Genomic DNA, 24988 nt, shown 5'->3' on the forward strand with positions numbered 1-24988 from the left:
GGTGAATTTTAGGATCTGTTAGATTTCACTGAGCTGTTGGAATTGCATGAGATCATTCACTTTCTGGTGTGGCTCCAGATAGGACATAACCTCTCATCATTTACCTGCCAACCTCAAGCAAAAGTTCGTCTATCTATACTCCATCAATCACTTTTTCCCCTCATCCATCCTTTGAGCTGGTCTTCCATTAGACAGTAAAATAACTGAATAGATAACTGTGACTAATTCTGTACTTAGTACAGCACCTAGCATATCCTTTGAGCATTATGGATCATTTAAAAATAATGTTTAGGGAGTTTCCTGGTGGCCTAGTGGTTAGGATTCCAGGCTTTCACTGCCGCGGCCTGGGTTTAATCCAGTTGGGGAACTGAGATCCTGCAAGCTGTGTGGCATGGCCAAAATAAAGAAAGAAAAGAAAAGTAATGTTTAATTAATTGATATTTCCCACCAACCATGTATTCATTCAGTCATCTAACAAGTAATTTATTAAGTGCTTACTATGTTCCAGTCACTATTTTATTAAAGAGGATACTATGGTTAGCAAGAAAGTTAAGATCCCTGTCTCACTGATTGATATTCTAGTGGGGGAGACAGCAATAAAAAATAATAAACCAATAATTAAGATAATTTAAGACAGTGAAAATAGTTTTAAAGCTACCACACTGTGGTAAAATGATAGAGGACGCCAGGGTGCTGGGAATATAGAAGCTGGTGCTCATTTTTCTAGACATATAAGAGTTCATCTTTCTGAGGGGACATTAGAATAAGTACAGAAGGTACAGGATGAGATAGGAAAGGTAGGCATGGGCTAGATCACTTAGAACTTTGGAGGTCTTGGTAAAAGATCTGAATCTTATTCTGGTTTTGATAGGATGCCACTGGAAAGTTTTAAGCGAGGGAATGACATGACTTAATTTACACTATAGAAAGAGCACCACAGAGGGGAGGGCAATAAAAACCTTTTGGCTTCAAGTGTGGTACACAGATATTCAGTGAGGACAAGTGGAACGAGAGAGACAAGTCTGGAGGAAATAATTCTAATCATCCCGGCAAGAGATGATGCCAATTTGGTGGTAATGAAGGTGGAGTGATGTGATGAGAGACAACAGGACTTCCTGATGGATTGGATGGTGGGAGAGTGATGGAAAGAGAGAAATGAAGGTTGATTTCTGGAGTGTTGGCCTTAGCAAGTGGGTGAATGGTGATGCCTTTTACTGAGATGGGGATGCCTAGAAGAGTAGCAAGTGTGTGGAGAGCAGTCGTAACAGCATAGCATATGGAATACATGCTGATTCTGAGCTAGGTCTTTTGATTAAGGGGAAAATATGTCTCCTGTTCCCCAAATCTCTGATGTCATGTTTTATAATATTAGGTTCTAGTGACAATTTTCTGAAACTTGCTAAATTGTTCTCCACTTAGAGCCAAGTTAAGTTTACTGCTTGAATAATTTCCAGAGAATGAAGAAGATGCTCCCCTGCATTTGCCAGCTTTGCTCTTGTTTCTCCCTGAGCAGATCTTCGAAGCAGCTTGCTACTCTCTTTGTGAACCTGTGTGTCACCGCAGAGACGCATGAGGTCTCCGCTCTCTGGTTCCTGTGGTATGTGAAGCAGTGTGGGGGCAGTACCAGGATCATCTCAACAACCAATGGAGGGCAGGTACCCATTCATACCCCGACCGTTGAAACAGAAAACCACCACTGCCTAAGTGAAAGATTGGCATCATCCTTCAGTCATGAAAGGATGGAACAGGAGGCAGGCTTGTGGCTTTTAGAGCTTAATCATAGCAGCTCAAAGTGACAGTCTGTTGTTAGGTACCCAGTGTGACAGCCCAGTGGCCAATGTCATTTTAAAATTAGGCTTGTCTCCTTTTTTTATGTTCTTTTGCAACTTTCCATTTGGATATACATCCGATGATTATTTGGTAAGTTTGTAAGAGACCAGCTGATGAACATAACTTGAGTACTTCTTGGAAAGGTGAACAGAAAACGTCAGAAACGTATTTTCAGTTTAAAACACACACACCACATGGAATTCATTCATTCATTCAGTGCCTATTTCCTGAGCCTCAGCCTTGTATAATGTGCTATGCTGGGCACAGTAGGAAATGGATTAGAGTTCTTAGCTAATCTCCTCGACAGTCATTTTCCTTTCCTTCCCTTCCTCTTCCTGCCCCCTCCTCCATCTCATCACCCTCTTTCTTCTCCTTCTCCCCCTCCCTTCTCTTTCCCCTTCTCCGTGACCTTCTTTCTAGACCTATTTGAAATAGTCTTTTTAAAAATTAACTGAACTGAAAATTTAGGAGAAAACAGTCAGCTCAACTGTGGGCGCAATCACGCAGGACATTAGGAAGCTTTTGCAGGTGGGTGCGGTGAGGTGAAATGGCCTCGGTGGCCACAGAAACAGCAGGTACCTGACCCAGGGTGAGACAGACAGACTGTAACAGGGAGTAAGCTGGCCTGGGGATGGGTGGGTCAGCAAGATTCTGAGACTGAGTAACAAGGAAACAGGAAACAGGCCTAGGTGTGCTCGGGCAAGTGGTGGCCCAGCAACTCAACCAAAGGATGCAGGTAGGACACAGAGCAGGGGTCTCGGCCAGGCAGGCGGGACATGGGAGTCAGGCTGAGGATGTCCAGCTGAGTTTGGAGTCTGGGAGTCCATCAGAACATAGCCTGGAAGGCTCGAAAACGTGTAATTTTGTTGAAAGCCAGCAATCATTGGTTAGAAAACAATGGTGAAAGACACTACCCACAAGGGCAGCATGAAATTGTATACCTCACACAGTAAAGATATGTGAGGAAAACTAGCAACTTAGCAATTTATATCCATTCCTATATTTCCTACCCACCTCTTGGGTCCTTTTTTCTTTCCAGGAGAGGAAATTTGTGGGTGGATCTGGTCAAGTGAGTGAGCGAATAATGGACCTCCTTGGGGACCGAGTGAAGCTGGAGAGGCCTGTGATCCACATTGACCAGACAGGAGAAAATGTCCTTGTGGAGACCCTAAACCACGAGGTGTATGAGGTAACCAAGAGCCTTAAACCAGGGAGAAGAGACCAGAGTCCCATAGATAACCAGAGCTTAAATAAAGCGAAGAATATTCTAGACTTTGTAGACAATGCCTTTGCCAAAAGCAAAAAAGCTACCTTTGGGGCTTCCCTGATGGCGCAGTGGTTGAGAGTCCGCCTGCCAATGCAGGGGACACGGGTTCGTGCCCCAGTCCTGGAGGATCCCACATGCCGCGGAGCGGCTGGGCCCGTGAGCCATGGCTGCTGAGCCTGCGCATCCGGAGCCTGTGCTCTGCAATGGGAGAGGCCACAACAGTGAGAGGCCCACGTACCACAAAAAAAAAAAAAGCTACCTCTATCTGAAAGAAAGGAAAACAGAACCATAATATTTGGGGGTGAGGGGGGAGATTTACAAAACACATATTATCAACCCTCTGTATTGGGCTCCTACATAATTAGAAAATCAAAGAAAATATTTATTTGATAACTATCAAGTGCCTCCTATGTGCCAGGCATTATTCTAGGAGTTGGGAACATAGCAGTGAACAAAACAGGTAAAACTGTCTGCCTTCATGTGGCTTACATTCTAGTAAAGGAGAAAAGTTGTAATCAGATACATAAAATAGAGACTATGCCAAATAGTAATGAGTACTGTGGAAAAAACCAAGCAGGGAAGGGGGAGAGGGTGTGCCAGAAGGTGAGGTGGGATGATTGGTCATGCAATTTTAAATAGGTCATCAAGGAAGGCCTCACTCAGAAGGTGATGTTTGAGCACAGAACCCAAGGAGATGAGGGATTGAGCCAGGTGGCTCTCTGGGGAATAGTTTTCCAGGTAGACTGAAACAGCCAGTGCAAAGGCCCTGAGGTAAGAGCAAGCCTGGCATGTTGAAGTAACAGCAAGGTAGTCAAAATGGTGGAATTAAGAGGATTGAGGGGAAGAGTAACAGAAGATGAGATCAGAGATGTGACAGGGGTTCCTTTCATGTATGACCTTGAAAGTGACTGTAAGGAACTTAGCTTTGACTCCAAGTGTGATGGGAAGTCATTGGAGGTTTTGAGCTAGGGAACAACAAGAGCTCATTTTGATTCTAACAAGTTTGATTCTTCTAGTTTCTCTTTTAAGAAGAGATTGAGTGGGGGACGAGGGTAAATGAGGGAGAAACATTAGAAAAAGAGCAAAAACAACCCACCAGCAATGTTTAACCACGCCGTTTTTCTTCCAGGCTAAGTATGTGATTAGCGCTATTCCTCCTGTTCTGGGCATGAAGATTCATTTCAGTCCCCCTCTGCCAATGATGAGAAACCAGCTGATCACTCGTGTGCCTTTGGGTTCAGTCATCAAGTGCATAGTTTATTATAAAGAGCCCTTCTGGAGGAATAAGGGTGAGTACTTTTCTTTGCTTAAAAGGTCCAAGAAACTTGGTGCAAAGTCACACATTTGCGTGTAACTGTTTTTCTTAGAATTCGGACGTAAAACATTCATCCAGGTTCTAAGGTCAGTTCCATCGAGTAAAGTACATTGGCACACACTCATGCAATTAAGTTCCCTTAGAATATGATCAACTCTTTCCATAATTCAGTATAAAGTTTACTAATCCTTTCACAAAATCTTGTGAAAATAGGTTATTAACATTTTCTGATACAGGTTTTTAAAGTATGAGTTTATAAAGCCGTTCACAAAGGTGGGGATTCTGAAAATTTCCAGGCAATTTCTCACTAGTGTCAAGATTCTACTATATGAAATTAAGTTCATTTATGCGTTCATATATATTCAATAAGTGTGTGGCTCTACTGGATAGAACATTACAGGGATGCCCACTAAAATACTAGATTCTGCAACGATGGAAATGTTCCAGAGCGGCTCTGTCCAGGACAGCAGCCACTAGCCACGTGTGTGGGTATCAAACACTTGAAATGTAGCTAGTGAGACTGAGGACCTGAATTTTTCAATTTTATTTCATTTCAATTGCTTTAAAGTCAAATATAAAAAGCCACGCATGGCTATTTCATTTTAATAGCTTTAAATTCCAATGTAAAAATGCCATGCATGGCTACTATATTGGACAGCACAATGCTAGAGTTATCACATTGACTCTCATCACAGCTCCTTTTCTTCCGAGAGGAGTCCACGTAAGAACCGTCAGTACCTGGGACTGAGGGCAAAGGGAAGGATGGACTGAAATGAGGAGGTAGATTGCAGAAGGGAGAGGAAGGATGTGCTGGAGGCAAAGGGGGAAAGTTTCATATTCTTACCTTAGGGCGGTTCTTCCTGTATCTACCCCTTTCCACCACATTGCAGCCTCCTGATTCTCCCCCTTTGCAGGAAATTCTGTTTAGGACTGTTATTGGATTGGTGCGTCAGTTGAACAAGTAATCTATCTTTCACAAAGGACGGTGCAGTGACCCACCATGGAGAGCTTGCTGGTGCTAAGCTGCTTCCTCTCGTGATCCAGGCCACCCGTTTTAGACAGCTGGTTGCTGGCGAGTGGATAAGGTTTAGGACCATGGAATGGAGATTTTTTTTCTCTTAATGACTCAGAATGCCTTTATTTATGGAGAGAATCTCTAGCTTTCCATTCATGTCTGCAGACCTTTATCTTAGGTCTGCAGTGTGCCAGGCAAGTTCATTGTTAGGTACTAGTATCAAAAAGAAAACCCAAGATGCAAACTATTATATATAGAATGAGTAAACAACAAGGTCCTACTGTATAGCACAGGGAACTATATTCTGTGACAAACCATAATGGGAAAGAATATGAAAAAGAATAGATATATATGTATAACTGAATCACTGTGCTGTATGGCGGAAATTAACCCAACATTGTAAATCAACTACACTTCAATAAAATAAATTTAAAAAAAAAAAACAGAAAAGCCAAGTTCTTCATCCTCAAGAAGAGGCTGGATCTGACTCGGTCCTTATTGGTAATGAGCCTTGAGTTACACTTTAAAAAATGATTGTAGACATGAGAGCCTCTTCAAAGCATTTTCAATTTCTTTTGAGAAATTGAATGTGTTTCCTCAGCCAACCTCTACTGAGCATCTATTGTACGACAGGCGCTGTGCTAGGCATTGGGAATTCAAAGGCATGTTTCCTTGCCCAGAAAATCCAGACTTGGGAGGAAGCCAGTCTTGTAAACTGATAATTGCATTACAATGTATTGAGTACACTGTTGGTGTTACCTAGGCAATTATAGAAACACAGGGGAGGGCTCCAAGACTCACATCCAATACCATTCCTGTTACATCGATAAGCAATTCAATAACAATATTTTGAAGGATTCTATAAGGGAATGAAATCTGAGGAAGTTAACTCTTGTAAGAAGTTATTTGCTTTGTGTCAGGCTTTCAACGCCATCCCTAAAGGCACTGTGGTTAATGAGTAATGCAAAAGCACAGGGCATATGAGTTAACCAGATTCAAAGGGGGTGATTTTTGCAGCCCCAAACAGCCTAGCACAGTGACTGGCACATATGAGGCACTCAGCAATCAATCAGTCAAGATTACTGTTTGTTTGTTTTGCAAGTGCAGCGTGGTTTGGACTATTAAAGAGAAGGTAACTTTTTGCCTTTTGATACAGGTAGCCCTAGCCAGTTCTTGCTGGCTTGTAGAATGATTGTCCCAGGAAATGCTTTCCAGTTTCTTAAGTGTGTAATATCTTTGTGAGTTTACAAGGAAGGGCCCCCTCTTCTTTGCTGGTCTCCCACCAAATCATCCTAAGCTCAGCCACCCTCACCATCAACACCCTGCCCTCCTGGGGTCCCTGCAGGGGCAGGGGGTGCATCACAGCCACCTTAGCTTTGCCTCCCATCCCCACTTACCTGGAGAGAGCAGGCTCTTGCCAAAGCCTTATATCTTTCAGTATCCCTCGCTTTTGCTCATCTACACCATTTCTATTTTCCCTTAAATCTAAATGATTTCAACTGAAGTTTAAAATAACAGAAGCAGTACCTGCTTTTAAAAAAAAGTACAGAAGTGAACTTATTCACTATAAAACTTTCAAAAAATAAAAGTGTATGAAAAATGTCCCTCTCCAATTGCCCCTCCCCCCTTGGGGAACCACTGTTAAAAATGTAAGTTGTTTATCCTTAGAGATTTATTGTAGGCACAGGTAATATTTTCAATATATTGTACACATATATTGAAATGTATATATACTTTAAATGTATATTAAAGAATATGCATAACATTTATATGCAAATATAATTTTAAATAAATGTTATATACTTTCCCCAAACCATTTTTTAAAAAAATCATAATACACATTATACTGAAATTTGCTCTTTCCTATTAATGGTATGCCACAGACATTTCTCCACATCAGTGCATTTAAATCTACCTCATTTCAACAACTGAATAAACAGTATTTCACTGTATGGCTCTATCAAAATGTGCCCGATAGGTATGCTGATGACAGGCATTTCGATTGTTTCCCAGTTTTTGCTATTATACACTATGCTACAATAAACAGCTTCCTTCATATTGCTCTGAAGATTTGAATAGGAGCATTTCCTTTTGATAAATTTGTAAAAGTGCAATTACAAAGTCAATTGACTTGGGTAGACCAGCTAATTAATATTTTTAACTTTCTGCCAATCAGTAGGGGAAAACGTCCCATTTATCTATAATTTGTAAGTTTCATCATGAATAAGGCTTCAGGGCTGTGTGAAATCATTTTGTAAATTATCTATTTATCCTGTGCTTATTAATTTTTTTCTGTATGTGTTGCAAATATTTTCTCCCAGTGTACCAGTTTTTTTTAATTTTTTTATGATGGTTTCATTCTCCTATGAAATGTATCTACATTCGACTTTTCTGGACCAACAATTCTTTTCCACTGATTTTTGTCACTGGGCTCCAAATATTTTTTATAGCCCTATATTTAAAAAATTAAACATCAACTACCAATGAATATATTTATTCCTAAATTATGTACATGGACCACTGGAAAAAAGTGTATTGTTTTTCTTATAAAATATACAAGAGTAGTCATTTTTGAAAAGCTGGAATTGAAAAATAAGATTCTCTAATATCTTTCTCCACTATCCAGATGTGCAATCTAGGTGTGCACACCCCACTTTGGAGAACACAGATTTATATTCTGTAATCCTTTGGCAGCACTGTACTGTTTTAATCCTCGTAGCTTTATAATATGTTTGACATCTGGTAGGATATTCTCTCTTCATTATTTTTCCTGTAATTTTGTCCTTGGTAAATGTCAGTTATTCTTCCAGATGAATGTGATCGTCTTTTCAGAACTCCTCCTTCCACACTTCACACTCAAAAAGCTTCTCCTGAATTATTTTATTCTGAATAGTCCTCTTTGTTACCTCCCATAGGTACAATATCTTCTTTTTTCTCCTTGAGAATGTTACTTGCCACTTTGGGGGAAATTTCTTCTACTCTTTGTCTTTTCTTCCTGAGAGTTCCTTTTTGTTTGTTAGTTTGTTTCTGCTTTTGTCTTTGCTTCTTTTGTTAAAGAATTTTGTTCAATGTCTAGATGTCCTTGAATGGCCCTTCCTTTTTAAGAGTGAGGCTGAACCAGGCTAACTGGAAGTCCCATGTGCATGGGCAGAGCTCCTGAGCTTTCTACCTACAAATGATAGAACTGCTGCTGATGCCACGTGGTTTGTTCTGGCATGAACAGGACTCTTCCCTCTGCCCCTTGTTCCTTCACTTCCGCCCAGTGCACATGCATGGTGCAGAGACCAACTTTGTGCTGTGAAGGACGTGTCCAAGGAGCCCCTCCACCCAGAAAGCAGGGCCTCCACCCCAGCCAGGCTGGTGTCCTGCATGATCCCTCTGTCCAGTCCAGCAGAACCCCAAGTGACCCCTGAGCCCTTGCTCTTTTCTCTTATCACATCCTGTCCTCTTTCTTGTCTCCTTATAACAAGGTGATTCCTTAACTATTTCTGTTGTATTCTTAAATCTTCTTAAATTCTTCGACAAACTTTAAACATTTCTCCTTCCCCTATTTCAGTTTTTCTCAATGTTTTTTTAGCCCCAGTACACCTGAGGGGCATGCAAGTACCCCTCAATCCAGTGACTGACTAGGACTATAGATGCAAAGTGGGGAGAGTCGTGGGGGGAGAGAGAGAGAAGCAAGTGCAGGTAAAAAGGCCTACAGGTGTGTCTGCTCCCACACAGGTCGGGACAGTGCATACCCTCCAAGTTATTTCTCTGTTCTTTCTTCCTCATTTTGAAACCCACTCATTGGATTTTCTATACAACATTAGTTCCCAGGTCTTCCACCATAATTTTGTTCGAACAACCTCAATTTGCAAGTAAATGATGAAGCAGGAGGAGTGGTACACTGTAATCGGATCTTATTATAACATTTCAAATTCTGCCCTGACATTTTCACCATTGCTCTGTTGTATTCTTTTGTTGAAATTAATATATTTTGTTCAGGAGGGGAATGAGAGAAGCACTTTTGTGCAGAATGAGCTGAAATTGTTTTCCAAGTTGTTCCGGAGGTCCTGTTTGAAATGAGGGTTTGGGACTCTGTGCATTTTATTTTCTTATTATTTTTTCTATATCCAGCAAAGATATCTTTTTCTTTTTATTTATTTATTTTTATTGGAGTATAGTTGCTTTACAATGGTGTGTTAGTGTCTGCTGTACAACAAAGTGAATCAGCTATGTGTATACATATATCCCCTCCCTTTTAAGGAGGAGGGTGGAAAAGTGGAGGGACTCTGTGCATTTTAGTCATCTGGGTCCTCTATGCCCTGTCTCTAGATAATCAAGAACTAGTTAGCGTCGAATAAGTGGCTCCTCATAAAAGGTGAATGTTCAGTCCCTTCTACTTTACAGTAATAGACTAGCGTTTCTTTAACACATCTTTGGTTTTATCTGATTTCCTGTGAAAGAGGAAAGAGGGGCACACGTATTAACAGCAAGGAAAACAAGATTTCATTAAATGTTGGCCTGGATTAATTCATAATATCACGTTGCTTCTTTGCAGAGAGGGGCTTACCGTTTGAGTTTTTCACCAAATGTTGGCTCCTTAGCCTTCCTTTTGACATCAGCTTGGTTGGACTTTGTATATTTAGGGTATAATATCTTATTTTCAGCCTTTGGGCTTCTCAGGTTGAAAAACGTGTGCTTCGTCGTAACTGCTAAGGGTAGCTTGATAGGGTGATGAATGCCTTTTTCCATTTTGCTCTTCTCCAAGATTACTGTGGAAGCATGATTATCGAAGGAGAGGAAGCTCCAGTTGCCTACACGTTGGATGATACCAAACCTGATGGCAGCTATGCCGCCATAATAGGGTAAGGCATGCTTATGGTGGTGTGATAATCTTCCACGTTGACAACGTATTCCTATACTGTTAATAAATGTGCCCCAAACTGTGTTCAATAATTTTTTACCCAACGTCACTCTTCTCCAAATTCAGCAGTTGGAAAAATCTTATTGCTTTTTAAAAAATAATGTCTTCAAACAAATTAATATTTAGAAAGGAATTAGAATACCAGTAACATATGAAAATTTGTTAAACTAGTTTTCTGCTTCATGTTTAATACTAGGGGTTGATATATTCTGGTAAGCTATCTTTTGTGAAAACATGATATGAAGATTTGACTTAGGGTGTTTCACTAAGAGGGCTTCTTGTGGAGGCTGTGGAGGCATCTATGGTATTTACATGGGATGCTGAGATTTCCCAGGTCCCACTAGAGAAGGACGAAGACTAGCCCAGTTCTCAGCTTGGCAGGGAAAAGCAGCACAGATGGGGATGTCATGGGCGGTGGTTACCTGGAGAAGCCAAAATTGAGATGGCTTTCAGGATCCGTATGAGTTTATTTCAGAGAGCCAAGGGTCAAAACAGGGAGATCAAAGCTAGCTGGTAAGTTGAAGGCAATCGTAGGGCTAGAAATGGAGGCGGATTCTAAAAGGCTGGGCACTAGGGAGATACCATCTTGAAGATAGAACCAAAGAGGAAGGGCTGGATGAAAATGGAAAGTCTCAGACACATCTAAGGTAGATATTTGAGGCCCAGGGCATATTCCTGTTGAGCACCAGCTATGCAGTGGGAGATGGGTCGGTCATGGTATTATCCCAGGCAAAAATTATGGCCAGTCATCTGTTTTGAGTCCCTTGAATCCCTAAAACTAGAAGGCGCCTTTTAGTGTCAGGAATGTAACCAGGAAATAGTAAAACATGGAACATAAAATTAGATAGTGTATGATTTGTTTCTTCTGGTTCACTTTTAACTTGTACACTAGGCACATGTGTAGCTATAGAAATGAGGCCAGGATGAAAGCAGCCATTGATTTCCCCTCCTTTTTCTTGTTTGTACGTTTTAGATTTATTCTTGCCCACAAAGCCAGAAAACTGACCCGTCTTACCAAAGAGGAAAGGTAGGGGAAAAAAGTACCTCTTCTCTCTTCCCTCCCTGTCTCTCCCTCCCTCACTCCTCCCTTATTTCCTCTGCCCCTCTCTCCCTTCCTGCCCACCTCTGTACTCCATCTCCCTTTCTTTCCTACTTCTTTTCTTCTTTCTACCCACTTTCAACTTTGCTTAACTTTTAAACTTAAAGACTGCTTAATACTATGTGTATTTCCAACACAACATGTCTGTTATGTTCATTATGAGGGTCTTGTATAAAGGCACAATGCTGATAACTGAAGAACCAAGCATTCAAAATAATATTTATTGAGTTTATCGTACATAAGATACCATGCAAGGAGCTATGGAGGATACAAAAATGGATATAGCCCAGGAGCTGAAATTTTACTTGGGGAGGAGATAACCAGGTAGACAAATGACCGCATTGCAGGGCAGTCTGCAGTACATCCTGCATGAAGGATGCATAACTATTACAGATCATAAGTACAGAAGGACTAGTTTCTCTGGAGGTGGCAATTTCTTTCAGCAATTAGTATTCACCACTACCAATTATTTATCCCCACACCACCACTGATAACATATTTACCAACTAAGAGCCCCTGAATTACGTTATAGCACATTCCTATCCCTCACAACCCTGCACCCTCCCCCCGCACCATTAGCATGCTGCTTTATGACTATTGCCATCACTGTGCTTGGCCAGGGCTATGGAAGTCTGACTGACCCACTCACTAAAAAAATGTCCCGGGCTCCCCTGGTGGCGCAGTGGTTGAGAGTCCGCCTGCCGATGCAGGGGACGCGGGTTCGTGCCCCGGTCCGGGAAGATCCCACATGCCGCGGAGCGGCTGGGCCCGTGAGCCACAACTACCGAAGCCCGCGCGCCGCAACTACTGAAGCCCGCGCACCTAGAGCTCGTGCTCCACAACAAGAGAAGCCACCACAATGAGAAGCCTGCGCACAGCAACAAAGTGTAGCCCCCGCTCGACGCAACTAGAGAAAGCCCGCGCACAGCAACAAAGACCCAATGCAGCCAAAAGTAAATAAATAATTAAAAAAATACACTTAAAAAAATAAAAAATAAAATAATAATAATACTTTTGAAATCATTGGCCTAACTCTAAATCACCTGTAAGATCCCCTTTAACAATACTATTCTATAAAAATCAGAATGGAAATAAGTCTAATCTCATACCTTGACTAATTATAACTTTTGGCTTACATCCAATTCCCCCATAAGACTAAATTTCTTAAGAGCTACCATTTATTGAGCATTTATTACGTATGTACCAGTTATTGAGCTGGGAACTTCATATGCTCTATATCAGTGGTTCTCAAACATAATCACCTGGAAGGTTTATGAAAACACAGTTGCTGCCACTGCTGTTTCTGAGTTAGAAGGTCTGGGATGAGGTCTGAGAATCTGCATTTCTAACAAGTTCCCGGGTGATGCAGCTGCTGTTGCTGGTCCTGAGACCACATTGTTTTACCATCATTAGTGAAAAAAATCAGGTGAGTTTGTTGATGAAACTAAAGGTCAGAGAGTTTAAGTAACCTGTTCAAGACCTCATAGCATGGAAGAGGCAGAAGCAGAATTCGAAGCTTTTCCTGCTCCACTTTGCCCATTTCCTCTTAGTGGGATGGGGAGAGAAAGGAAGGTGAGCAAGAATCATGTCTCAGTCCTCCCAGAATCTCCAGTGCTTAGGAAATTGACAGCAGGTACACAACGTTTTCTTGAATGGATGAACAAATTGCTGTGTGCCCCCAGTGAGGCAGGCAGTGCATCACTTTCTTTTCTTTAAAAACTATTTGTGACCTCACAGATTTAAGATATTGGAACTAGAACAAGGTGCCTTGTTTTGAAAAATTACAATGAAATGTCAAGTGGAAGCAATAGCTCAGAATCTTTTTGAATGATGGGAATCATAGGTACATCTTTGACTTTTTCTTCCTTTCTCATTTTCACTTATTTTTCCCCCTCTCTTCCCATAGGTTGAAGAAACTTTGTGACCTCTACGCAAAAGTTCTGGGCTCACAAGAAGCTTTGCACGTAAGGCTTCCCAACCCTTCCCTAAGGGAGAGAGATCTTGCTTTGTTGTCAGGGGGCTAGCAGGGATGGGCTTGTGCAAGAAGGGCTCTAGAGCTCATGTTTTCCCTGATCTATTCTCGGAGGAGTCTGCACCAGAGTTGGTAAACTTATGAGTTGTCCCAGAGAGTATGGGCCCTGGCTGTGCTAGTGGCAGCTTAAGCACCTTGCAACGCTGATGTGTTTTAGGTGGTGCTACCCTTGTCCCTGAGTTCAGAGCTCTTCCTGTAGCAGGGAAGACATGCTGATTGGCTCAAGGTGAGCCCTGTCAGCTGAGTTTCCTAGACATCTTGGCAGGTAGCCTGAGGAAGCTGTGATCTTCAAATTCAAAGTAGTTCCCCTCCCCACTGGGTGGTTAAAGGTGGGATGGGATGGGTAGGGAGGCAGTGCGGTAGGGGCATTTGGTGATAGTCAAAGGGCCCAAAGGGCCCATAACCATTAGCCATAACGACCTCCTTCATCAATATTTAAAACCATGAACCGACATTCTCGTTCCATTCACAACTGCTGGGTTTTTAATGTTTTGACACGGATTACGTCACCTTTTGAAAGCTATTATTAAATCCAGTTATCCGTGCAGCACTTGAAGACAATGGAAAAGGATGTACAAATGAGCAGTTAAAGCACGAGAAAATCTAATAAAGGGGCTAAGAATGTTTAACTTGTTAAGCCTCTTACATCCAGATCTCTGCAGTGCACGCCTTGACCTAGTTGAACAGCTACATGGCTTCATCTTATCCCTCAGACACTTACTTTGCTCAGCTTTGCAGTGGCTTTCCTCCTCCTAGTCAAGTTGTTGTGGCTTTTGAATTTGTCATTTTGGTTCATCCTTTTAAAGCAAGAGTTACTTGTTATAGGTGAAACACACGCTCTTGAAGGTTTGGGGGATTCCTCCTCAGTAAATGAACAAGAATGATGAATTGACTGGTTTGGAGAGAAACATAATAATAATGAAGAATGTGTTTTGTTTCATTTTTTTGCTTTCACACACCTTTTAACAAGTTTAAATATAAGCATAGCCTCTGGGCGCAAGTGTAATATGAGTGAGGTGGCAAGACCCAAAGTATATACACATTAAAAATTAATCCTACCACAGCTGCTAAAATTGACTGGTCTTTCTGTTTAAATATTCGGTTCAAGATATTTCTCCCTGGTAGATACTCAAGCTTTTTTGAAGTTATGTTCTGAGACGCCCTCAGGCTGAGGCAGTGCAGAGCTGAGGATTCTCCGACAACCTGTGAGATGGTTGTTCAGGGAAAACCCCAGTGGGAGGGGAAAGAAGTTGTGCTCAATTTCCCAAAAAGTTGATTATTTTTAATATGGGAAAGTCTCTTTTCCTAAGAAGAATGTGGATGATTAATTGCTGGTGATAAAAATGAGGTGGTCCTGGGAATTCCTGGCTGTCCAGTGGTTAGGACTCCGAGCTCTCACTGCTGAGGGGCTGGGTTCGATCCCTGGTAGGGGAACTAAGATCTCACAAGCCACAAGTCGTGGCCAAAAAAAAAAAAACGAGTTGGTCATGCTGTTGTTTGCTCTTGGCACAGAGATGGGCACTTGCTTTGGTGTCCGTCCTGGGAGCAAGGAAAGGTGAAAGATGAAGTCCAACCTTTCTTCTGATCCCCTGGCTGGAGACAGCCAGAGAAGGAGGCTCATGAGATGGAAGAGGGCCGGGCCTGAGGCATCAGAGCAACTTACGCCCCTCAGACAGGGCCTCGTGCTTTGTAAATAGGATTCGTTACAAATGACTATCCAAAGTCCCATGTGTGACTGCAAATTTTTAAAACAAAACATCTTTTCCAAATCTATTTTTATGCTCACATTTTTCTCTTAAGACTTGCCGTGTTGATTTTATCTTTCCAAAATAATACCTGGGCTTCCCTGATGGCGCAGTGGTTGAGAGTCTGCCTGCCGATGCAGGGGACGCGGGTTCGTGCCGCGGTCCGGGAGGATCCCACATGCCACGGAGTGGCTGGGCCCGTGAGCCATGGCCTCTGAGCCTGTGTGTCCGGAGCCTGTACTCTGCAACGGGAGAGGCCACAACAGTGAGAGGCCCGCGTACCACAAAATAATAATAATAATAATAATGATAACACATGTTTAGTTATTGTAGTAAAGAGCTTGAACTTTGCAAAATCTCAGCTAATGTTTTGCCTGTTCATGGCAAAAACATATTTTTCAGACCGATAGCTGCCTGCATCGCCATCAACAGAAGTGCCTACGTCCCATGAAAACATTAATCTGTCTGTTCTAGCTTCTCTCAACGAAGTTGACTTGCATGAAAAAAATGAATCTGGTCATTCTTTTTCCTTAACAGGCATGCTTTTCTACTTTTTTCATCCTCCTTACTCCAGTAAGCATAAATCCCTTTTTAAACTTGTCTTGAAACCATTAGGCACTAAAAACTTCTTAACATGTAAGGCCAGTTTAAACATAGAGCTAGACAATTGCAGCTTATGAACAGTACCTGGGACATGAATGAACCAAGTGAGAAAACTTTCTAAGTCAGAATTTCTTAGAAGTCTATTACCAAGGACATTTACCTGCCCAAAGTCCTATCTCTAAAAACATCGGGATAATAAGGCTCTATTTCAGACAGATACTGGTTGTCCAATAGGAAGCCTACTGGACTGTGTTTGATTTATTCGAGACTAGATTGCTTCCTTTGAGTCTCCTTTGAGTTTTTGTCACTCTGCCTTGCAGCCGGTGCACTATGAAGAGAAGAACTGGTGTGAGGAGCAGTACTCCGGGGGCTGCTACACGACCTACTTCCCCCCAGGGATCCTGACTCAGTACGGAAGGTAGAGTAAAAGTGGGCTCAGTTCTAACTGAAACTCCCTGAATCTGAGTCCATAACTCTAAGAAGGTTCGTGGAGCTCTTCTCCGCTGTTCCTTGTAAATGCTGGAAAAAAAATCCCCAAATCCCCAATTTCCTTTGGATCTCGTGAATCTCACTAATGAAGTCATTATAATTCTGCATCATGGTGGTGCCCTTGACTCTTAATTCCTCTGAAGGAGCAATCCCAATCAATAGAACCAAAGAAGGTGGCAGCATAAGAATAGGAATTTAGATAGAGGGTTCACTTATATTGTCAGAAGAAGTGTCTTTATACTGAGTTTAGGGCTCAGTAGAACTTCCTCAATGGGCACTGTATAAATGCCAACATGGGTACAGCATTATAAAAGCAAATTGTGTTCTAGACTGGGGGTAAAGGGACTTGGGTTCCACCCCCTGATCCTACCAATAACCAACTTTGTCATCCTGGACGGGTCACTTCTCCTCTCTGGACCTCACTTTCCTTAGCAGGTGTATGAGAAAGTGCAAGATGGCATACAGTAGACAAGAATCAGTATGTTAACAGGAGCATAAGTTATTTTTCACATCTTCATTGAGATATAATTCACATACCATACAATTCACCCATTCGAAGTGTATAATTCAATGGCTTTTAGCATTTACAGTGTTGTGCAGCCAGGTGTGACTCATTGGTGTTTAGTTCATTGTATTCGATGACAACAACCAGGTATGAATTAGTAATATAGTAGTAATTATTATGACCATCGAAGTAATACTAAACGAAGTAATCATTTAATGCCAAGAGCTCAATCTAAACAAAATAGGAAATGTAGAGTGATGAGTAAAAGGCTGAGTATGCAACAAAAAAAGGGTATTAGTAAATGTAAATGGCTAATCAATCTGTTTGTGAAAACCAGTCAAAGAAGGATTAAAACCTGCTTGTGGGCTTCCCTGGTGGCGCAGCGGTTGAGAGTCCGCCTGCCGATGCAGGGGGCACGGATTCGTGCCCCGGTCCGGGAGGATCCCACATGCAGCGGAGCGGCTGGGCCCGTGAGCCATGGCCGCTGAGCCTGCGCGTCCGGAGCCTGTGCTCCGCAACGGGAGAGGCCACAACAGTGAGAGGCCCGCGTACCGTAAAAAAAAAAAAAACCTGCTTGTGAGAGGATACATAATGGCTTTGGTGAGCACTTTCCTCATCTTCCTGAAGATGGTAAAATATCATCTATGAGATCATTCAGAGGGTGCCACCTGATTAGCTACTGGTCATTAAGTTAATTTTTGGATATGCTGATTGTAGAATATGTCCGTAGTAATTGTTTCATTCAGCACTTATTGGCTAAGTGCCAACTATTGGCCAAACACTCTGCTGAAAACTTCAATATATAGGCAGACCTCGAAGATATTGTGAGTTCGGTTCCAGACTACTGCAATAAAGCGAGTCACACAAAATTATTTTCTTTTTGGTTGCCCAGTGCGTACAAAAGTTATGTTTACATTATACTGTAGTCTATTGAGTGTGCAAGAGCATTATGTCTAAAAAAATTTACATATCTTAATTAAAAAATACTTTGTTGCTAAGAAATGCTAAGCATCATCTGACAATGCCGGCTTGCCACAGACCTTCAATTCGTGAAAAAAAAAAAAATGCAATATTTGCGAAGCGCAATAAAGCAAAGCACAACGAAACAAAGTTTGCCTGTACCAAGATAAGCCCTCCCTGCTGTAAAGGAGCTGACGGTGTTAGGAGCTAGGGTAGGGATGGGGAGAGGAGAGAATATCAAACATTGACTCAAACATACTATGGTAAGTACTCTAAGAATAGAGGGGCATAAAAATGCTATGGGGGCCCAGGGAGGGATGGGCTAGCCTTACCTAGAGAAAGCTGAGAAGGCTTCATAATACACATACCACCTGAGAATTGTAGAAGGCAGAGAAAAGGCTATTGGGGAATGTACTCTAGGCAGACGGAACCATTTGAGCAAACGCTTCCTGCAGGAATCTAACAAGTTCATGGAATGTCTGGGGAAAAGTTACACGGCTGGGCCCTATGGGTGATTTTGAGGATAGGATAGAGAGTAAGAAAGGCAGATAGGATCCTTTGCTTCATAGAACACATTTAGGAATACAAAACTTAACCTCTCAACAGAGAAAGACCATCAGTTTTGTGATGTGATTAGATTTCTGACCACGGAGTGGCTAGTTTCATGCTCAATCCCATAAGGAGTGTCAGGAAAATGCCTTTGGAGTGATGGGGTCAGTGGGGGGCGGGGCGGGGGGGGAAGGACACTCACCTGCACTAGCCTGACCCTGACCACATGAAAGAAGCAAGATAAACCCCATCATATCAGGCATTTGTGGTGACATGGCAGCACCCTCCTTCATCTTTACTCCTTCTCAGGGCCATGTTTCAGGCTTCATGTGACTAGCTTCAATCTGTAGGATGGAAACTGAAGCAGAGCATATCTTAGTGACATACCTCTCAATCCAAGCAAGGACAACTGGCCCGCAGGGGTTCCCTTGACCTTTCGGGTCCATGACATTTGGGATACTGCAAGGAATTTTATCTTCATGGCCTAGAAATTACACAGTAAATGTTCTGCTTCCAAATGGAAGACAGAGGACAGTATTGACAGTACAACTCTAGTAAAAAAATAAACTCACATTTCTTAAGGTTTTTTACTTTAAGAAATGTGTGTTGATTTCTTAGACTGAAATATCGGGTTGGGTTTTTCTGTAAGATGTTATGAAAACCCGAATGAACTTTTTGGCCAACCCAACACTTTAGTGATTAAGTAGCGGTAAAGCACATAAGGACGTATACGTGGAAATATCCTATAATGTCTATTCCCTCACCTGCACGAGAAACGGCAGGGATTTTTCTTCCCCAGTTTTGGGGCTTTCTTTTTCCCCAAAGGAAGAAGATTTCCACGTGACAAGTGGAGGGAAGATATCTTTGCCTGTTTGAAATAAATTCTTAGTTTTTACATTTTTACATTCCAGTAGTCGGCATGATTAATTCTCTAAGCCTTTATTCTGTCTTCTAATATTTAATTCTAGGATTTGGCCAGGCCTCCCAGAGGTTTCCAATTTGGGTTCCGTCTGTTTGAAAACAGTGATTCATGTGGTGAAAGCAGCACTGTTTAATGAACGTGGAAAAAGCAAAATTACCTTCTCTTGCCGAGAACCCTTCCTGGATACGCTTAGGCTCTCCAGCCCATGCTGGCTATGAATAATTCCAGATTATGCTGTGTATTATTATCGGCATTCTAGTATTCTATAGTATCTTCTATTCTCCTCCCCTCTTTTTGCTTGATGGCAACAATAAGGGTAGGTGAAGGAAAACCCACCAATTCAAGCCAACTCATTTGGTTTTCTGTAAAAGGCCCAGTGGTATACAGTGTTGACTAAGACAGAGCCTGGATGTTAGCTCTGGACATCCACATCCATTATCTGTAATATAATGGAAACCTGGAATAGGATGAATAATGACATGTTGATGGTGCTTCCCTTATGGTATTTTTGTCAGGGTAACAACAAACTGCCCCTTGTAGAAACTAAGTGCTGTGACACTCTGTCCTTTTGTGTAGCATATGGGCACTCTTCGTTAACTAGTGATGATGATGATACACCAGGAAAAGTATATAACATAAAGACGGAGACTTTGACATCTGGTCGACCTAGTTCAAATCCTAGCTCTGCAATTTTCTAGCAAGTGGGTCTTGGCAAGTCAGCACACATTTCTCTAAGCCTCAGTTTCCTCATGTGTAAAATGGGATAATTGTAGCTATGTCATGGAGTTCTTTAAAAAGATTAAAAAAATAATTCAATAGAGGGAGGATGTAAGTGGTTAAGACTGTGGGCTCTGGAGTCAGATGACCTGGATTCAAATACCGGTTCTGCTACTTACTAGCTATGACCTAGTGTAAATTACTTTGTCTTTGTTGCTGGTTAGATTCTCAGCAAAGCAGACTCTGAAGCAAAGATGAGCATGTAGGATATGTACTAGGGAGAGCCTAGGCATCAACATCTGTGGAAGGCAGAGGAAGGAAGCAGGAGCGGGCAGAGAGAGAAGTTGGGTTTCTCCCAGTGAAGTTCCAGTGAAGACCTCAGCTGATCCTTCAGGGAGCTCTGGGACTAAGATGGCCCTTCAGAAATGTCCCAAGTTGGGGCGAGGGGTCAGGTTTTTATAGCCCTGTGGTGATCAGTCACTGGATGCAATTGCTACTGGAAGGAGGCATGACCTTGAACCAGGCAATTTTCTTTAGTGGAGGCAGTTGCCAAAGAGGGCTGACATCAGAAGGCCATCTTCCTGCAGCACTTCCAGCACCTGGGAATAAGTCCTTCATGGTTTTTTTGTTTTTACTATATGATTCCATTTATATAAAATACTAGAAAATGCAAACTAATCTATAGAGACAGAAAGCAGATCGGTGGTCGACTGGGGAGGGGGGCCTGGAATGGACCAAGAGCAGGGAAGAACAGCAAGGTCCTTCATTTTTGAAGGGGGGTCTAGGCAGGGCACCACAGTGTCCACTACAGCCTCTGTACCTCCATATTCTCACCTGCAAAATGGGGATTATAATCGTACTGACCTCATATGGTTGTGGTAAAGATTACTGCACTTAGAAGAGTGTTTGGCGCCCCCCAAAATGTTAACTGTTACAATTTAATGCAGTAAAACTCTTCACACTGGTAGAGCTAAGTGCTCAAGGAATGGTGGTTTTGGAGCCGTAGTCATACTCACAGAGCTGTTAAATGTTACTAATAGAAAAGGTTTTAAAAATTATTGGATCATGCCCCTTAGGAGATGGGGAAGCCAGAGCTCAGTGAGAGGAAGTGATTTGCCAAGTTCATTGGTGGAATGACCAGGCGGGAAACTGGGGGCACGTGTCCCCTCGCTCAAAGTTGGTGAACCAGCTATCCATGACTGGGCATATACAGTCCCTCACTTTACGTATGTGAAGCAAATACTTATTTTACCTCCATTGATGTCAGTCCCTTTACCTGTAAGCTCTTGGTGCGGGAGTGAACTTTGGCTTTTATTTCTTTTCGTCTGTGACAAAGATCATGTAAGAACTGGAGGAACTCATGAACGTTATTCCAAAATTGCCAATGGACTTCCTGACATTTAGAGTCTGAGGAAACGGACCAGCCTTGGTCTTTGTGGGAAGGCTCTCCTCTGGCTCTCTGAGACTGACCACTTTTATCTCTTTGCTTTGCTTTCAAGGGTTCTACGCCAGCCAGTGGGCAGGATTTACTTCGCAGGCACGGAGACTGCTGCACACTGGAGTGGCTACATGGAGGGGGCTGTGGAGGCCGGGGAGAGAGCAGCCCGAGAGGTAAGGCCTGGGGTCATGGGCTGTGGGGAAGGAAGCAACTCACGGGCCTGACAAACAGGTTAAATATGTCTGAGATCCTGGAAGCCAATTCCCCGTGAACCCCCATCTGAAGGACAGTGAAACACCTTTTTCACAGTAGTCACAGGTGAAATGAATACCTTAACCCAAAAGTAACAATGAGTCCAAGGTAAAAAGAGTCCATGGGGCAAAAGATCACCATGGCTATACTTGAGAGATAACCTAGGTCTAATATTATAGAACCAAACATGTTTACACTAGGATTCAGAATTCATTTATATATTTTCCGACAGTTCCTCTCATCTCATCCCTATTAAGGCGTGTTCACGGCTATTAAAATTAATGGTGAGTCTAATGGTTGGACCTTCTTATGCTGTAGATCGAAGACCTTTTGGATCTTTTCAAAGGTTCAATGGACTACACTGGCTTTTACCCTGGTGTTTTTGATGGATGTCCCAAAAGACATCGTTAGTCCTTTATTTAAAGAGTAGATTAGGAGAAAGATGGTGTCATTTTTGTTATTCACCAAGATGCGCTTTCTTTTCAGATCCTGCATGCCATGGGAAAGATCCCAGAGGATGAAATCTGGCAGCCCGAACCAGAGTCTGTGGTAGGTTATATTTTATATCATGAATTTAAATCTCTTTCCTCTAAAAACAATTACTTATGAATAGAGCACACTTGTATATATTCACAGACCTTCCCCTAAGTGATTCAACCCATGAATGTTTAAAGAGATGCCACGGGTTAGGGCAGAGGTGAGGGATTTAGAAGAACTTTGATAAAATTGCAGCTGCCACATGCCTTACAGATTATTAGGAAAAAATAAATTATTTTTTGGTCGGATGAGACATTACTCGGAGAGTTCTAGACTTATTAAGAACTCAATAAATGTCTGTTGAATAAATCTCTAACCTGGTGATAGGGGGGAGGAAATGAAAGGAAGATATGTCAGTATCCCCTGTCTGGGGACAAAGGAGTGGAATGAAATGGAGCAGATTTAGGTTAAAAATGCATTTTCAATATACCTATCATTTTGTAAAAAAACCCCAGGAAATTTTCCTGACTGGAAGGAAGTATACACATCATAGAGGACAAGGGTCCAAAAGGTCAAAGGTATTCGTCTGTCAAGTGTAAGGTTAAAAACAGTAGCCTGGCCACTCCAAAGTCATTGTCTTAGTGCTTCTGTCAGAGATGGGATTGAGGACTGAGTGGACCACAGGTGTATCCACTCAGCAAATATTTATTGTGCACTTGCTTTGCATCAGCCGCTGGGATAATGATACAGCAGTGCTTTCAGAGCTCAACATGTGGTGGGGAGAACAGATGATAACAAAAAAGCCCACGTGCCATGAAGATGACACGCTGAGAATGTAAAAAGAAGGGGTCATCTTAGTTTGGGGACACTGGAAAGGCTCCCGAAGGAAGTGAGATATAAACTGAGACTTGAAGTTAGTGGTCAGAATTAGTTAAGTAAAGGGCCCAGTGGGGAACGGGGAATGAATGTTCTGAACAAAGGGAATGTGATGTTTCATGGCCTAGAGGTTGGCAAGTGTGAGTCATGTTCGGAGAACTGGAAGAAATACAGACTTTCTGTACTGACACCAAATATTCTCTGAACCCAGGATGTCCCTGCGAAGCCCATTACCACCACCTTCTTGGAGAGACATTTGCCCTCCGTGCCCGGCCTGCTGAGGCTGATTGGATTGACCACCATCTTGTCAGCAACTGCTCTTGGCTACCTGGCCCACAAAAGGGGGCTACTTGTGCGGGTCTAAAGAGAGGGCATCTGTAACCACACCCTCTTCTGCTTCTATTTGGTGTGTGGGTTTGGGGAAGGAGTTGTAACAAAGTTCCATGAAGACACAAAGAATGTAGAGTGAAGTGGAGAGCATGACGATAAGTCAGACTTCGACCACAGGAAAACACAATATCTCTTTCTCCATTTTGATTCCTGTGTATTGTCTAGTACCTAGCTTAGCACTCTGTCTCACCCATTTCCAAGTTCACCGGTCTCAGAATCTTTACAGTAGTTAAACAGGCTTGTTAAAGGTCCTTGCTATCCTACAGTATACATTGCCCAGGCACAAAAAACTAGCTTTTTCCTACCTCTGTGGCTTTGTGCTTGTCCTTCCTCTTACCTGTAAGGTCCACATCTTCCAAGATCTCTGCATTTGTCCTTAGAATCCTGTACTGTTACAGCTGGAAGAACTTAGACACCACCTTGTCCTTACTTGCTGTTTTAGAGTTGAGCAAACTGAAGTCAGGAGCGGTGGGACTTAATTGCCCAAGGCCCACAATAAGCCACTGATATTTTGTTGACTAGAACACAGGTCCATTGCTTTATCCCATTTCCCAGGATGAATTTCCCGATCACCCTCTCTACTCCCTGCCATGGTCGCTTATCGTGTCCCCCTTGTGTGGGTTTACTCTGTACTAAGTTGTTTTGTGCTACTCAGTATATTTCCTTAAGTTTTATTGTCTTCTGCAGTGTGTCTTCAGCTCATTTTAATTTTTTTGAGGGTAGAAGTCTTGTCTTTTCTTCCTCTTGTATCCTCCCTTGTATCTGGATACGAAGGTTAATACACATTTGGGTAATTAAAAATAAAGTTGATTGACCAGATGTCTGTTGCCTTTTCTTTTTGGGTAATGACTTTCAAGGGTTTTGACAAATCAAATCAAGATCCAGTATTAGGTATATAATTGTGGCTTAAAAGCATTGAGTCAAAATTTCCTTGAAGCTCAGATGATGCGTGCATTTGGATTGTGTGATCCATCATGGGTGGTGTCTATGTGAGCAGCTGGTAAATGATTTATAATGATATCATAAGGATGCTAAAAGACAGCTCCTTGCTTTCACCCCCTCTGCCCCCGAAAAAAGGCTGTCAAAATAATTGACATGTTAATAAGTAAGATGCTTTAACTATTAAGACAATTATAATATTTCAGTTGACCTTTCATATTCCTTATCAGTGCAAAGCTTTTTACTAGGTACACTCATTAATTTAAAACCATAGTTCCACAGTCCATTAAATCTTATTTGAACTACTTTTTAAATGAGATCATCATTTCAAAGTATTCATACCTCTCAACTCCCAAGATCAGTTTTTATCAGGATATATATATATTTTTTAACATCTTTATTGGAGTATAATTGCTTTACATTGTTGTGTTAGTTTCTGCTGTACAACAAAGTGAATCAGCTATATGTATACATATATCCCCATATCTCTTCCCTCTTGCGTCTCCCTCTCTCCCACCCTTCTTATCCCACCCCTCTAGGTGGTCACAAAGCACCGAGCTGATCTCCCTGTGCTATGTGGCTGCTTCCCACTAGCTATCTATTTTACATTTGGTAGTGTATATATGTCCATGCCACTCTCTCACTTCGTCCCAGCTTAT

General features: G+C 42.1%; 1 protein-coding gene across 1 annotated transcript in view; it reads left to right on the forward strand.

The window, feature by feature from the left end:
- MAOB (monoamine oxidase B) overlaps nucleotides 1-24209 on the forward strand; it is a 111407-nt gene extending 87198 nt beyond the window's left edge. Inside the window, exons 6-15 of the mRNA XM_030834972.3 lie at nucleotides 1514-1655; nucleotides 2870-3019; nucleotides 4227-4386; nucleotides 10181-10277; nucleotides 11310-11363; nucleotides 13342-13399; nucleotides 16136-16233; nucleotides 21457-21568; nucleotides 22134-22196; nucleotides 23212-24209. Coding sequence (XP_030690832.1) covers nucleotides 1514-1655; nucleotides 2870-3019; nucleotides 4227-4386; nucleotides 10181-10277; nucleotides 11310-11363; nucleotides 13342-13399; nucleotides 16136-16233; nucleotides 21457-21568; nucleotides 22134-22196; nucleotides 23212-23364 — 1087 coding nt within the window. The 3' untranslated portion in view covers nucleotides 23365-24209. The remainder of the gene's footprint in view (nucleotides 1-1513; nucleotides 1656-2869; nucleotides 3020-4226; nucleotides 4387-10180; nucleotides 10278-11309; nucleotides 11364-13341; nucleotides 13400-16135; nucleotides 16234-21456; nucleotides 21569-22133; nucleotides 22197-23211) is intronic.
- Nucleotides 24210-24988: the final 779 nt, after the last annotated feature.

Source organism: Globicephala melas, chromosome X, assembly GCF_963455315.2.
Source record: "Globicephala melas chromosome X, mGloMel1.2, whole genome shotgun sequence".
NCBI classification, from domain to species: Eukaryota; Metazoa; Chordata; class Mammalia; order Artiodactyla; family Delphinidae; genus Globicephala; species Globicephala melas.